Source organism: Chinchilla lanigera, unplaced genomic scaffold (genome assembly GCF_000276665.1).
Source record: "Chinchilla lanigera isolate Chin_1 unplaced genomic scaffold, ChiLan1.0 scaffold00011, whole genome shotgun sequence".
Lineage (NCBI taxonomy): Eukaryota > Metazoa > Chordata > Mammalia > Rodentia > Chinchillidae > Chinchilla > Chinchilla lanigera.
The window spans coordinates 25,110,046-25,126,797 of record NW_004955412.1 but is presented as its reverse complement, the minus strand read 5'-3'; the positions used below and the strand labels follow the sequence as shown (position 1 = coordinate 25,126,797).

Here is a 16,752-nt window from a genome sequence, read left to right as displayed (position 1 = left end):
ATACATTTACAAAATAACACAAGAACAATACAAGCAATACTGAAATTCAGACAGGTTGATAGGAAATTAACAATGATTGTTGTATTACATATTGATTTCTTCAAAATGGTTACTCAGGAAAACAAATGCAGACAAGTCAGATTGATCAAACAATTAATCATTAACTTTATTATGTAACTTATACAAATAAACATTAGATATGTTTGCATGCTTATATCTGGTAATCTGAGCAACTAATTTGAAGACAACAATATGCAATATAACAACCTTTGCTGAATTGCAACCATCTTGTTTAGTGAAATTCTGGATCATTTTAAATTTTTTAAAATTATTTTCATTCTCTTTAAAAGGGAGAATATAGTCCACAGTGCGCTCCACAGTATACAACATTTTGGGTTATAATAGTATAAAATATAGTTGTTGTAGTTAATGCTACTGTTACTAGGGAAGATTTAGAATTAAAACATGCAATTCAGGAAATCTAGTTTTGATTCAGTGGTATGAACATACTATTTATATATAAAATTAACTAGCACTTTGTGGTGCTTTTTAATTGACTTCATAAGGAAGGAAATTTACTGGAAAAAATCCTGGAAAGCTTTTTAGTCTAGCAGGCATAGCTGAGTGTTATGGTTTATATCTCAAAGGTCCCTTAAGTATCATGTGCTAAGTGACTATTGACCACTGAGGGGCATTGGGGAGGTGACTGGGTGATGTAGACTCTGACTGGTTCAGTGAGCTGGTTCACTGATGGATCAAATAATTTGATAGCATTATTTGGAAGTACTGAAAACTTAAGACAGCAGACTAGTTGAAGGGAGTGTGTCACGGGTATGACCTTGGGAACTATATCTTGTCCAGTGGCTTCCTCTCTGGGTCTCTCTTTCTGGTGGGCTGAGGTGAGCAGCCTCCTGCATACTCTCACTGTCCTCCTGTTCTGCCTGGTCTCAGACCCAAAGTAAAGAAGACAGAGGCTCATGGAATAAAACCTCTGAAACGATGTGGCAAAATAAACCTTTTTTACTTTAAGTTGTTTCTGTCTTTATCATAGCAAGGCAAAGCTGTCCGACACACAGAAACGACTCTTAAATACCATATCTCTGACAGTGGCTCTACACGAACTTTCCTAGAATGGGAAATAACTTGGACAAACATAGGGACAAAAATCGATGAAAGATGCTTAGGCCACTAAAGACATAAGCTAGAGTCATGAGAAACCATGCAGGAACAGAACAAGATTAATGACTAAATTCTGAAAGGTAAAGCTATCTTCCTTGGGAAAGAGTACATGGAAAATTTTTCTCAGGGTCCTACAAGACTTCTGACCTGAGCACCTTAATTGGAAGGACAAACAGGAATTATATCTATAGTTACAATTCTCAAAATTAGGATTCTCCATGACCACAAAATTTCAACGAAGGACTATCAAAGCATTAGCAAAATTTGATTTGTGAAGTAAAATCAATACACAAATAAACAAGAAAACAATGACAAAAATACAACTACCTTATGTGGCATTAGGACCATATCAATAATTTAATAATATTTTGAATCCTAAGAAAAATGTATAGAGTAAATTGATAATGTCCTCATTCTAGCCACATGTTCCTGCACACATTTTTTTAGTTAAGAGATGACATGCAGATAATCAGCACTGAGTTTTAACCTGCTTTGGGGAATTGTTAATCTGATTTTTTAGTGATGCAGTCTTCACTGATACCTTGAGAATATCATAATAAGAAACTTCTTCCAGAAATTTACTCTGCGGATAGAGCACTTATGTATAGTACTATTAAATACTAAGCACTCCAGCTATCTCTGGGCTCAATAAGTCTTGGAGGATTTGTGTTTGCATGGGTGTATTTAGTATTTGTAATGAGATTCCTCAGCTCACTGAACCTCAGATAAAAGATGCATTTCATGCCACTTTTTTGCTTTGAAGATGGGGAAGCCAGATACGGTGATCTATGTGAAGGTGCTGAGAGGTTGTATTATCGGATGAATTGCATGTTTTAATTTTGCCCAATCAAATCATTCACTTTCGATACATACATGTTTGCATCAGGCAGTAGTAGAGAACTGTGTGATAGCTGTAGCAGGAAACTCTAACATGAATATAGTGAACAACTTTTGAGAACTTAATCTCTGTGGACGATCAGGTTAAGTGTACAGTTCTGTAACAACAGTGTAACATATCTAACAGCAGAGCAGCTGCTCTATTGTATTTAAAAGATTGTCACAGTGCCAACCCCTCTGCAATAGCCTAGCTCTACACAGAGCCATTTGCTCTGGTATTCTCTCTACTTGGCTGTGCCCTCCCTCTTCCTGTGCTATTAATCTTGCCTTGTCACGTCTTTGTGTCTTCCCTCACACAAATCTGTGGGAATGATTCCAGGTTTAAATTTAACAAGCTCTGGAGCATAGAGCCTCACTAAGGTTTCCGTGGCTCCATAGTGTTTGCTTCACAAAGTGCTTCTTGCACACCAACGTATATACATACACGTGACTCTTCAGGAGATAAAGGCAACAAGAGCAGATGGGAGCAAAAGTACAGTATTTATTTGTGGTACAATATTAGACATAAATTTCTAGTTCTCATCTATCTTGAAAGAACTTACTCAGGCCACTATGGGATACATTTGGGTTCATTCAGCACTTATTGCTCTGGTTTGCATCTTCATAAACTGAAAAACACTCACCAAAGATTCCCCTTTTCGGATAAAGAGGCATCATTGACCTAAATTCCCCATCCTTAAGGCCTCGCACTCCTACCCCTTTCTCAATTTTCAGGTTTAGAGGCACAAATATTGACCCACCTAACCAGTCCCAAATATGTAAGGTGTTTTCATCATTTAAGACAAGGTGAATAGTAAAAAAATGAGTAAAACACATACAAGAATTTTTTTTCCTTGATACATGGTGACACTAAATAGCTTTCGCTTTCCTGGAACTCACAGAGATCCTCCTGCCCCAGCCTCTGGAGTGCTGGAATTATTAGCATAAGCCATCACACCTGGCAGGAGAATATTTTCTTAATACAAAATAAGATATTTATATCTCCTCACATGCTAGGCTTTTCAATAGCCATCTGTATTTTTAAAATGTGGATCACATTAAATTTTGATGTATGTTTTCAGATAATGAATTTTTGCATTCGTTATTTCTGAAAATCACAAGAAGCCTTCAGACACTCATTCCTACTTCCTTGATTTACACATTCTAAATTACATTAAGTGATGTTCATAAGGACATTTATATTGCATCCATATATCACATGAAATTTATGTTACATTGTTTTAGAGAAATTTTAAATTTCATTAATATCATGCTATGTATATTAAAATATTAAATATTGAAAACTGGTCAACAATAAGTTCAGCCTTTAAAATTAAACCTTTTTTGACACCAAAACCTTTGTATTGGTTAGTTGCTTGAATAGACTGTAGGTTTACCTTGTTAAGGTCATTTATCATTTCTGTTATCAAATTCACATGGGAAATATGGACTTCAAAAACTGGAGAGATTTGTTTAACTCTGTATTATTTATAGAATTTAATGCATACATGTTCATTGCGAACTTCTAGAGCAAGATATAGAAATACTGGAAAATTCAAGCATATCTGTTTATTTTGCTTTTATTTTCTTCACAGGAAATCTAGAACATTGGAAAATATTAAACTTTTTTAAAAAATTTTTGTCTTTTTGAGACAAGGTCTCGCTATGCAGTTCAGGCTGGCCTTGAGCTCACGCTATAGTCCAGGCTGGTCTCGAATCACAGCCATCCTCCTGCCTCAGCCTCCCAAGTGCTGGGATTACAGGCATGCGCCAGCACACCCAGCTGAACGTTGGAAAATGTTGCTCAAGGCCATGCATGCAGTGCTTCATGTACCTTCCCTTATGATGTTATAGAAAATGTTCTTTCAGTTGTGACATTTTAACGATTAATATTTTATTGGAAAAGCCTTTTCCAGTGTCAAAACCAACTCTTTTCCTGTCTCTGTATTTTGTGCAAATCTCCTTTAGCTTTAGGCAAAAATATGAGTAAAGAGCTTTGTGCTACACCTCTGCTTTTCCTCTTCTAAACTCTTCAGAACGGGCAGGTTTTCCAGACTGCACCCTGTGCATGAGCCGCTCCCGCCTCTTGCACATCATTTACACTTGGCCATTCCTAGGTGTGTTTGGAAGTCTCAGCATTTCTGTAACATCTATAAATATCCACTTTTCCCTGGAGTATCTCACGCTTGGAGTTTTATGTTGAGTTAGAAGACAGCAAGCGTTGGGATAGTAATCTGTTTACTTAAAACTGGGAAAAGGGGGACTCCAGCACTCTAATCACTGGACTAAAATGGACTATGAAAGTTTCTGAATCTCAGTTCCTTCACATGTAAAAAGACTATATAATACTGTTTCAAGCATTTTCCAATAATTAAATGATATCCAATCAGGGTGACACAGATGCAGAGAAAGGGAGGGAGAAGAACATAGTGGGAGGAAAAAGAGGATGAGGATGATAGGTAGGAGAATCACTATCATCTCTGGCTTCCATTTTGAAATAGCTTTGACTCTGACAACACACACATCATCTCAAATAGTTCCAACAGGGAACTAATTCATGCTGAAAAGTATGGACCAACTAGATTCCAGTGCTTCTTTTAGGAAATAATGCAATTAAAAAAAAATTCTTCAGACACAGGACACGAACTATCATGAGTTCCACCCACTGGAACAGTTCAAGGTTTATACAAGAATCATTCTATCATGCACTCTCAGAAGCACCTTCTCCTGCAAGCTAAGGGCTGTTTAATGGGTGTGGGGTCTCATAAGTAAGGACATGCTAGTTCAAGGCTAGTGTTACATCTGAGAAAATTTTCTGGGAAGGAAGATTGAGGAAACTTTATGAATTTTACTGTCGACTACTTGATTTATAGGAGCCTGTGGGTCATCAGAGATCACAGAGTTTAAACTCCTGCCTCCCCATGCTTTGTCAGCTTCTCACAGATGACAAATATGTCAGATGAGCCCTTCTACAATACTCTTACCTTGGATTATCAGAGACATTTTCATTCAGAAAGGTAACTAGAAGACTTACCCTGAATCTCTTGGCTACTCTGACTCCAGATGTAATTGAGAAACGTTTTCAGCGCTCTGTAGACGGTGCTTCATTCCTCCTGCATTCTGCATGTTGTGGGAGACACTTACATGTCTCGGAGCTTGACAAAAGTAGAGAAATTGAAACTGATTAAAATTATTCGTCAGTCATGTCTTCTATTTAATTTTCAGCAAATGGCTAACTAATTCTTATATAATAAGTGAGTTTTTGCCACAAAATTCATGAGATACAGGGTTCTAAGTCAGTCAAGAAACAAAGCTATGATTTAAAATTTGGGTCAGTTTGGAAGAAGTCCCAGGTGACTCAGGGAGAAGGGTGAAATGTGTGAGGACTGCAGAAGAGGGAAACTATGCTTCTGTTTTGTCAACCGCTTATTCAGGTTTGCTGTCATTTGTTAGGGTTAAGAAGGGCACTGAAGGTCCATTTTAATGCAGTTTGTATTTTTAATTTCTACAGAAATCTTCAATAAATAATGAGCACCAGAAATCGTTCTACAGTGGGCGTATTTGTCTTAGCAGGTTTAAATCAACAGCCAGAGCTCCAGCTACCCCTCTTCCTCCTGTTCCTGGGAATCTATGGGGTGACAGTGGCGGGGAACCTGAGCATGATCCTCCTGATTGCTCTCAGCCCTCGACTTCACACCCACAGGTACTATTTCTTTGCCAATTTGTCCTTCATTGATCTCTGCTATTCCTCTGTCATTACCACCAAAATGCTGGTGAACTTCCTTGGGAAGAAGAATGCAATCTTCTATTATGAGTGCATGGCCCAGCTCTTTTTCTTTGCGGTCTTTGTTGTAGCTGAGGGTTATGTCCTGACTGCCACGGCATATGATTGCTACATTGGCATCTGCAACCCACTGCTGTATAATGTGATCATGTCACCTAAGCTCTGCTCTTTGCTAGTTCTGGCTTCCTTCCTCCTGGGTGTTTTGTTTGCTGTGGCCCATACAAGTGCCCTGATGAAACTGAGCTTCTGCGAATACCACATCATCACTCACTACTTCTGTGACGTTCTTCCCCTCCTCAATCTCTCCTGCTCCAACGCACACCTCAGTAATCTTTTACTCTTTATCATTGCTGGATTCAGCACACTGGTGCCCACCCTCTCTGTTGCTGTCTCCTACATCTTCATCTTCTGCAGCATCCTTCGCATCTGGTCTTCGGAGGGGTGGTCTAAGGCTTTTGGAATGTGCAGCTGTCATCTCATGGCTATGGACATCTTCTTTGGGTCAGTCACCTACATGTATTTCAAACCTCCTTCAAGTAACTCTCTGGAGCAGGAGAAGGTATCTTCCATGTTCTACACCACAGTGATTCCCATGCTGAACCCTCTGATCTCAGTCTGAGGAATCAGGATGTGAAGAAAGCACTGAAGGGTGCCTGGATAGGAAGATGAATCTTGTTTTTGAAAACTGATCAATTCTTTTGGTGTTTAGTGTGTGGACAGATTTCCCATACTCTTTTTAGTATATGGCTCTTTGGGTGACTATTATGAAATCATCTTATAAATTAAGTGTCATGCATTGTATTGTTCCCCTTGCAAACCCTGACTACAACAGTGAGCTATCCCCAGACCCCAAAGATAGCCTTTCAAAATTGCTTTCTAATCCCCAAAATATTCAACATTACCAATAAAATGAAAATGACATTTGTAAAGTATATATTAATGTTCTTGTATTTTGACAGGAAAACGAGTTTTAAGTTTGATTTTTTTTTTAGTGTGAGAGAAGAAATGAGAATTTTGATTTTCTTCAGAGTTATTTTTCTTTTCTTCATATCCTGAGCTTGCTTACTGAATAGCTGCTATGAGAGAGTTACTGACTTTTCTATTAGTATGAATACTAGACATTTACCTGACCCTCATAGGAAAACTATTTACAGAACAAGAATGATAACTTTATTAATCACATTTTATGTAATATGCTTTTACTTGTTTTATTCAGTATATTCAAAATCTCTTTATTTTAATTTCTTTATTTGCTCTCATGGGACACTGATGTCATTTTAAGTTATGAAACAAAGGATGTATGGTCTCCAACTCACAGTGATTTATTATTATATTAAAACTTTTAATCAGTACAATTGGGAAAAATTAATTTGGAACATGAGAATTAAAAGAAAACATACCCTTAATTACAGGTGATGTAATAGCTTAACTCAAAATTTACAGAGATTTAATGATAAAAACAGTGAGAATTCAGTAAGTTAACAAAACTTAAGCTAACATGCAGAAATCAGTACACAAATATAACTAGTTACAAGTTGTAAACTTTTTTAACAATAGTAGCAATAAGATAAAGTACATGTGATCGTATTTTACAAATATGAAAATCCTGTGTGAGGGAAGCATTCAAGTACGTTTTTGATTAATTTTATTGGTACATTTTGATATACATAATGATCACATTCATCAGAGGGAGTTTGTACCTGTACATGATGTGTCCTGATACTTCTTTTTTCCCCAATTTTCTCTCTTGCCTTCAACTCCTCTTCTCCTCCTTATTTACAAATCTTTGTTTCCATTTTCTTTCTTATATTTTCTATATATTTTTCTTCTTTCCTTCCATGATTCCTTCCTTCCTTCCTTCCTTCTTTCCTTCTTCCTTCCTTATTTTCTCCCCTCCCTCCCCTCTGCCCCGCTCCTCTCCCCTCCCTCCCTCCTTTCCTTCCTCCCTTCCTTCCTCCCTTCCTTCCTCCCTTCCTTCCTCCCTTCTTTCCTCCCTTCCTCCCTCCCTCCCTTCCTTCCTTCTTTCCTCCTCTCCTCCCTCCTTTCCTTCCTTCCTTCCTTCCTTCCTTCCTTCCTTCCTTCCTTCCTTCCTTCCTTCTTTTCCTTTTCCTTCTAGCTAGGTCCCTTTCTAATTTTAGCATTTTCTTCCTATTTCCCAGTATCTATTATACATTTTGGTACTTATTTACCCTTCCAATTCCTCACACCAGAGAAACAATATAAGCCAGGACTTGAGCAAAAGCGGTTTTGTTTTTTTTTTTTACAGAATCACTCAAAGTTTAAAGATATTGGCTACTTCTAATTATTTTATAAAATTAGTGCAAATCTAATAAATGTACCAACACATCTTCTATGTTTTGGTTTTAGAAAATATTTCTACCTTATTGAAGAAGCAGTTTACATGAATTAATGAAGGACAGTTGAAGTACATTTAATTGCATATATGTCAAATGCCCAATTTCACTAGGTTGACATGTGAATAAACCTTTGAAACTCTTACCACGCTCAGCATAACAAACATTTCATTCAGTCTCTATTCTTTAATCTCTCTCCATAGCCAATAGTCAATTTGCACTTTTCTGAGAGTGGACTGATGGCATTTTATACAGTTTCATGTAAATTAAATCATAAGGTGTATATTAATTTGTACTTGGTTAAACTACTCAAAGTAGTAATTTGAATATTCATTCATGAATTTAGTTTTATTGCTTAATTGAATTATATTCTATGAATATATCGCAATATATTCATTTCTCTGTTATTAATCATTTGGCTATTTGAGGGTTATCAACTCTTCTAGCATGTCTTTTTGGTCATGTAGTGTCATTTATTTTGAGAAAGTAGCTATAAGTATAATTGCTGGATAATAGAGTAGCTACAAGCTTAAATAAAAAACAGACAAAGTATTTTATCATGCGGCAGGTTTCTTTTTTTATGTGTGTGTATGTTTTGGTTTAGTGAGAGAGGTTAGAAATAGGCAGTTTAGGCTGACCTTAAAATCACTATGCAGCAGTCTTCTCCTTCCTCAGCCTGCGAAGTGCTGGGATTATAGACATGCACTGTGGCCCTGATTAACATGACAAACTTGAAACGTTCACCAGTTGCGTGTGACAGTTACAGCTGGCCTATATCATAGCCAATTCTTGACTTCATTTCTTTGTTTTAATTTTTTATTTTAAAGAGAGAGAAAACAATAACAATGATACAAAATTTCAAAACAAGATTATAGGAAATTAACAATGGTTATTATATTGCATATTGTTATCTTCCAGGTAGTTGCTCAGATTACAAGACATAGGCATGCAAAATTGATCAAGCAACATAAGCACTAACTGTTCCTTTCAATGGACTAATAGAAATCAGTAGTACAATTATTGTAGCTACTGTGAGTTTGTGTGTGTATATCATTTTATACATATATATGCATATAATTTTACACATATATATGTAAATGTATATATATATAGTTTTAAAATTTATTTTCCTTTTCTTCTTTTTGCCTTTTCCCCATCCCAGTTGTTCTCTCCTTTTGAGCATCCCTTTCACAATAACTGTTGTACCTTTGGGATCTTAGTTACTCTTTCAGTTTCTTACACAAGGTAGACAATATGATGTTTATACATGTGAGTCTGGTTTATTTTACTTATGAGAATGGTCTCTATTTTCATCCATTTACCAATAAAAGCCTAGCATTTATCCTTCTTTATAGCTGAGTAGTAACCTATTGTATAAAAATACCACATCTTCTTTAACCATTCCTTGCTTGATGGGCATTTGGGTTGTTTCCAAGATTTAGTTTTTACAAATGGTGCTGCTATAAACATGGGTGCACATAAATCACTGTGGTATGATGTTTTCATTTCTTCTGGAAAAATATCCAGAAGAGGAATAGCTGGGTTGAATGGGACCTTTACTCCTACTTTTTTGAGGAATCTCCACACTAATTTCCACAGTGGTTGCACCAGGCTACCTTCCCACCGACAGTGTTAGAACAGTCCCCTTTTCCCCACAGCCCCATATACCATATACTGACATTTGTTTGCTTTCTTTCTTGGAAATAAACTATCGATATATATATATTCACATTCTTATTATTCACTTATTGATTTTCTTTGAAGTGTCTGATTAAATTCTTTCATCCATTTTATTATCGTTTGAATTATTATTGAATCATACATAAATATTTATTCTAGATGCATTTCATTTCTAGGTTCAAAATCTCTATCACATATGTGTTTGTTAGATATTTTATCCCAATTTATGACTTGTTTAGCATATTTTCAGTGGTGTCTTTTAATGAAAACATATATTAAATTTTTATTTCAGTTTATCATTTTAAAATTATGCTTCTGTTCTTCTGAAAAGTCATTTACATTCTTCAAAGTTACCAAACCATAATTATACATTTCCTTCTGAAAACTTTTTATAGTTCTATGTTATATGGTTAGGCATATGATCAATTTGAGTACATTCTGGTGCTAGCTTTGTTTATTTTTAAGTGTTCTCAGATGGCTATTTTCTGTGTTGTCCAGATATGTGCTTGTAATTACTGAGAAAGATGAATTGTAATGAGCTTTTGTTGTAGCAGGAGAGCAAGCCTGTTTAATCCTAATGTTTATATAGAAAAAAAGTCTATGCAAGAATAGCTAAATATGATGTGGAAAGCTATAGGAAGAAAGAGAACAATTATATATTAAAACATTACATATTTTCTCAAATTAAAAAAATGTGCTAGCATTGCAATGAAAGACAGGAAGTAGAATGGAATACAATGTCCAAAAATAGAGTTAACAGTATACACAAATTAAGGGCATAATATGAATAACATCTACTGTAGCTGGGGAATATGGATTATTTTAATAAATAATGCTATCAAATACACATTGGGGAAAAGAACAAATTATATTTATCTCTATCCCATGCTAGAATAAACTCTAAAAAAATAAGTCACAGTGGAGTTTGCTCCAATAATTCATTGTTTTTTGAATTTCTGATAGTCACTCAGTATAATTAAAATATTTTTAAAATAAAAATTGCAATATTACAAAAGCAAATATTATTACCTAATCAATAACCTTTTCTGATTTAAAAATAAAACTTTTCAATGAACCAGTAATAATAACAGAGAAATTCTCCAATCAAACATAGAACATCTAACATGAAATTTAATTGTGAACCACAGAATGATTTCCTCCTAAGAACACTAATGACAAAAGCATGTGCCTTCATCCTTCTACTCAACATTTTATTAGATGGTTCCAGTATTACAATAAGTCAAGAAGTCATAGGAGGCATAGGAGACAAATTTTAAAAGAAGTAAAACTGTCTGTAGGAAGTCTCATAAATCCTCAAAGCAACTGCTATAATTTATTCAATTAGCAATGTGTTAGAGTAAAAGATTTATGTACAAAAAGAAATGATGTTTCTAAATAATAATAATGAGTAATCAAACATTGAAATTGAGAAAAAATTACTAGAGCATTAAACAAGTAAGAAATATGTGTACATCTGACAAAATATAAAATCTCTAAGATCAAAACTGCAAAACATTGCTGACAGATATAACTTAATGTTTATGTTTACTACATCCCTATGTTGGAAACCTGATATCGTTTTGTAGATGTCTTTCCAAAGTAACTTTTACATTCAACACAATAATTATTCAGCAAAACTTTTCTATTCAGAAGTTAATATCCTCATTCTAAGATTTTTTATTAAAAAGACCAAAAATAATCACATTAACATGGAAGAGTAGAAAAAATTTAGAAGACTACCAATACCGAATTTCAAGACATATTATAAAACTGATGAAACAAGACAGTATCATACTGACATCAAGATTAAGTAACAACAACAACAAAAAAGATTAAGTAACAAAGGTACTATGAGATATATCCATATATTTAGGGACAAATTATTTTTGACAACATTACAAAGGTAAATCAGTGGAAAAAGTCTTTTCAACAAAGATATGGAAACAATTAGATCAAAATAAAGAAAAATATTAGCTTTGATATATAATTTACAATATGTGTACAAGATATCCTAAATGTAAATGTGTAGCATGAACTTGTAAAATTTCTCAAATGAAAATTTCAAGAAATTTTCGTGATCTTTGTTTAGACAAAGCTGTTAGATATATGATATATGCTATGGTTTGTGTGTGAATGTTCCCCCAAAGCCTCATGTGGCCATGGGGTAGGCTTTTAGAGTTTGATTATGGGTGTGAGAGCTACACCCACCCTGGGGTGGATAGTTTGCATACGTAAGGGAGAGGAAAAGGGCGCTTGAGGCCATTCCGCCCTGGTGTGTGGTTGTTGCTTTGGTTGTGTTCTGCTGCCATCAGCTGTAGCTCTCTGCCTTGTGCCACTCTGCCTTATAACCTGCCAAGTAAGGACTGAAACCTCCACAAACTGTAAGCTAAATAAACCTTTCCTTTCTTAATTTTGGGCATCAGGTATTTTGTCCCAGCAACTAGAGAAAAGTAACCAAGACATAAAACTGAAGGCATAATTCATGACAGAAAATCTATTGATAAATTAGATCTCATTCAAATGGTGAGCTTTTGCTTCCCAAAAGAATGAAAATATTCTGCATGCAGTGCTAAAATATTCCAAATTAGTTATCTAATACTTGATAACCAGAATATATGAAGATCTTTCAAAACAACGGTACAAAAGAAAAATCTTTTTAAAAAGCAGAGTATGTGAGCAGGCAATGTGTGTGTTTGTGTATGTGTTTTTGTGTTAGGAAATATATTCAACATTTTGATCACCAGGGAAACACAAGCTAAATCACTGCAAATAGCACTCTATTCACATTAGGAGAGATTAAAATGTGATAAAAAGAAAGATCACAACAAATGTTGCAGAAGCAATGGATAATTGACATTCTCACGAACTACTGAAGAAAATGTAAAATGAGGCAGCCATTTTGGACATCAGGTTTTCAGTTTCTACATAAATAAATATCCACCTTAAGTATGACTAGACTTTCCAATCATATATTTATCCAAGAGAAATAAAAGCATAGAATCTTATGTCTTCATGAAGACTTATGCTCAAATACTTACTGAATTTCAATTCATTGAAACCAACAACTGGCCAAAATTCACTGTTCATCACCAGATAAATTGATACACATATTATCACATGTTCATATAGTGGAATACTACAACAACAATAAAAATGGTCTATTGATCGAAACATCATGTTAAACACAAAAATAATTCTACTGAGTAAAGTAAGCTCTACAATAGACTAATTCCTGCATAGTTTCATTCATACGAAATTCTTGAAAAATGAAAACTAATGTAAAAGTGTGAGAATTTAGGAGGAAGGTATTACCAAGGGGCATAGGGAACATTTGCCTTTGGATCTATCTACTAGATTGACTGCAATGACTTCATAAGTATATGCATATCCCAACACTTGTCCAATTTTGCACTTCATATATTAAAGTTTATTCTGTGTCTGTGATGCTTTAAGAAATGCTAGTTGGAAATAAGAAAAAATGGTAAAGTATAGGACCTAAGATTCATCTCAGTACTTCCTAGGAAATACAATTTTTAAGTAGTCACTCTTGTTTTTACAAGGAATACAGAGATCTGAGTGGGATGAATGGCCAGAGATTCTGTTGTGTAGGTCTCTTCACAGGATCCATGAGGTCTACAAATGGACATTCCCTTCCTGACAGTGGAGGCTGGAAGGGAGCTTACACCTTAGGTGGATGAGATTATTCAGCACCATCACTCATTACTCTGCAAATCATTCCTACAGAAGATCAGGCAAATGGAAATGGAGTAGGTGTGAATGAGGTGAAGAAAAAAATTAGTTGGACTGCTTTCTATGAGCATAACCATGATCACAATATCCTGAGATTTCCATGGGAAGGTTATCACTTCAGAAATTGTGCTTTTGTGAAAGTGGAATTATCAGTTTCTATGCATTTTGCAAGGATAAATGTTCCTTTCACAAAATGGCCTCACTCTCTTACCATGTCCTAGTTATTTATGTGCTAATAATTTATTATTAAAATTTTTATAAAGGTTAATTAATTTAAAACTTTTACCTCTCAAAAGAAAGAGGCACAGAAGAACAGAAAAGGAGGAAGTTCTATGAAGGAGATCTCAATTAGCAAAGAATAGACTTATTTTCTGGACTTGACCCTTGATCAAGTGTCAGGATTATTTTCTATCACATTCTAGTCTGATATGAATTATTCTGAATATTTTATAGCTAGTTATATGAGAAGGAAGAATATAAATGTCAGTCTGTCCTAAATAGAAGAATATATCTACCTTACTTTTCCTCAGTAAGGCAGAAGGACCACACAAATTTAATTCAGGTGAATTTTTAAAAAATTAACATCTGTAAGATTAATCCTTACTCTTATCAAGGATTCAGGGAATCACACTATCTTGAAATAGTTTGCTCAAGGGATGTGAGTGTGCATGTGTGTATGTGTGTATGTGTGTGTGTGTGTATATAACTTCAGTAAAAGGGTAACATCTAGCACCTGTGGCAGAGGGAGAAAGACCAGAATGTTGATTCCACAACCAGAAAAAAAAAAAGTTAGTTTTAAGAAAAAGAAAGGGATAAATTATCTTCATGACCTTCAGTGGTTCTGACACTAATTCTGGAGTGAGCCATACCTCTTCTTCATGACTTTGCTCAATGCCTTTTTTACATCCTTATTCCTCAAACTATAGATCAGGGGATTCAGCATAGGGATTATTGTGGTATAGAACACAGAAGCTATCTTCTCCTGGGCCATATTGCTGCTAGATGCTGGCTTAAAATACATGAATATTATAGATCCGTAGAAGATCCCAACAGCCATAAGATGAGAAGCACATGTACTAAAGGTTTTGGACCTGCCCTTAGATGAAGGTATTAGAAGAATGGTGGTGAGTATGAAGGCATAAGAGATGGTGATGGGTACAGTTGTTGCCAACATATTGAATCCACCTACGAATATCACCAGGAGGTTATTGAGGTAGGTGCTGGAGCAGGAAAGCTCGAGGAGAGGAAGGATGTCACAGAAATAATGATGGATAACATTGTCCCTACAGAAGGAAAGCCTGACCATACAGGCAGTATGGGCCACAGCTCCAAAAGTTGCCATGATATAGACCCCTGCCACCAGTACATTGCACACCTTTTGCCACATGGTGACACTGTAGAGCAATGGTTTGCAGATAGCTACATATCTATCATAGGCCATAGCAGTCAGCATATAGCACTCAGCAATAGCAAAAATACAAAAGAAAAAAAGCTGTGTCATGCATCCAGGATAGGAGATGATATTTTGCTCCCACGTGAAGTTTGTCAGCAGTTTGGGGGTAACAACAGATGAATAAGAGAGATCTAAGAATGACAAATTACTGAGAAAAAAGTACATGGGAGATTGGAGGTTAGAACTGAAAGAGATTAGGAGGATCATACCCAGGTTTCCCACTCCAGTGAGTCCATAGATGACTAGAAACAAGAAAAATAGGGGCAGCTGGAGCTCAGGTTGGGCTGTTAGTCCCTCCAGGACAAATTCAGTCATACTAGAACAATTGTATCTGGCCATTTCCTTCAGGAAACACGATGTGAAACTAAGAAAAGAAAACGTTAAAAAGTGAGAAAGCTACGTTCCTGTGATGGTCATTCTTTTATTACTGGTGTGAAGGAAGAAAAGAAAACCTAATCTTCAACTGAAAGAAGTTTAACGATTGTCAATAATAAGCTAGGGAAATATATTTTTCATGTCAGTATTGAGTCTTAGTCTAGGACCATTGCAATGTACACAGAAAGAAAGAAAAATACAGTATGATCATAAGAAGAATTGGAAACTATCGGAACAGGTCCACACCACCTTTGTACTCTGAGAAATGATAATGGTGTCTCAAACAAACAGGAGCAGGAGCTGTGCCTCGGGGTGCTAGAATCCTGCGCACTGCTGACATCGGGCTTTTATTAAGAGTTAGAAAAGTAATTCAAGGACTTTTCTGTGCATTATACTGTCATTTATCACAGAACAAACAAAAGTTGGGGAAAAATGCATACCTTAACGTTGGGGTTCAAAATCAGAAAGTGAATGCAGCAGCCTCCATACTCCAAATTAAGGAATTTTTGTACTTCATCCTAGTTTTCTGTGATTCACACGAATGAGTACTTCCCTGTACAATTGTAGGAAAATTTTGGGGATATATTTTGGGGGCACTTTGGGAGACATCAGTGAAATAAGGAGGCAGGGAAAAAGATTGCTTTCCTTCCACTACACATCATAGGCGACAGAACACATTTCTTCTAATTTCACCTGCATTGGGTTAATTAATATGCATATATTTGATCCAGATATTTTTGAGGGGTGTGAACTGGCAATTCTCCCTTAGAAACTCCCTTTTACAGCGAATGCTTTAAGGCAATGCTACTTTGGGGAAATGGTGTCCTTACCTTAATGCTGTAATGAGTAAGAGAATTGTTGCTCCTATTTGACTTACACTTTCTCTCTTGTAATAGGAAATAAAATTACACAAGTGGCTTCATGGCAAATACTACCCACTCAGGAACTCGCTGATATTTTTGAGAGTGTGATTTATGAGCACTGAAAAAATCAAATGGAAACTATTGGAAATGAAGAAGAGATAAATCTCCTCTGGTAATCTCTGAAGTCTGCTTTATGTTCCACCTGTCTCACTAAATCACTGTGTGACTGTGGAGAAGCCCCTTCATCTTTTCTCTTTAAAGAAAGGATTAGGGCTGATCATTTGAAGGGGTGTTGTAGCTCAAAGATATAATGAGACGGGATGAGCAACAAGGAGAGTCCCTTCAACATCCTGAGTAGTCCCTTCTCAGCAAGGGAATACCTCAACTCATTGTTTATAGGTCCTTGACCTCCAAGGAGTTGGAAAAGTGAAATATTCT

General features: G+C 35.7%; 2 protein-coding genes across 2 annotated transcripts; one reads left to right on the top strand and one right to left on the bottom strand.

The window, feature by feature from the left end:
• The first annotated feature begins 5,582 nt into the window (after positions 1-5,582).
• LOC102005453 (olfactory receptor 8D1-like) lies at positions 5,583-6,458 on the top strand. The gene has a single exon (XM_013511250.1). It carries the CDS (start codon positions 5,583-5,585, stop codon positions 6,456-6,458), a length of 876 nt encoding a protein of 291 aa, XP_013366704.1.
• An 8,012-nt stretch (positions 6,459-14,470) lies between these two features.
• On the bottom strand, positions 14,471-15,418 carry LOC102027961 (olfactory receptor 151-like). The gene has a single exon (XM_005378647.1). It carries the CDS (start codon positions 15,413-15,415, stop codon positions 14,471-14,473), a length of 945 nt encoding a protein of 314 aa, XP_005378704.1. The 5' UTR covers positions 15,416-15,418.
• Positions 15,419-16,752: the final 1,334 nt, after the last annotated feature.

Bases quoted from the DNA above. Each gene is read 5' to 3' on its own strand.
- LOC102005453 (XM_013511250.1), top strand. From the start codon at position 5,583: ATGAGCACCAGAAATCGTTCTACAGTGGGCGTATTTGTCTTAGCAGGT.
- LOC102027961 (XM_005378647.1), bottom strand. From the start codon at position 15,415: ATGGCCAGATACAATTGTTCTAGTATGACTGAATTTGTCCTGGAGGGA.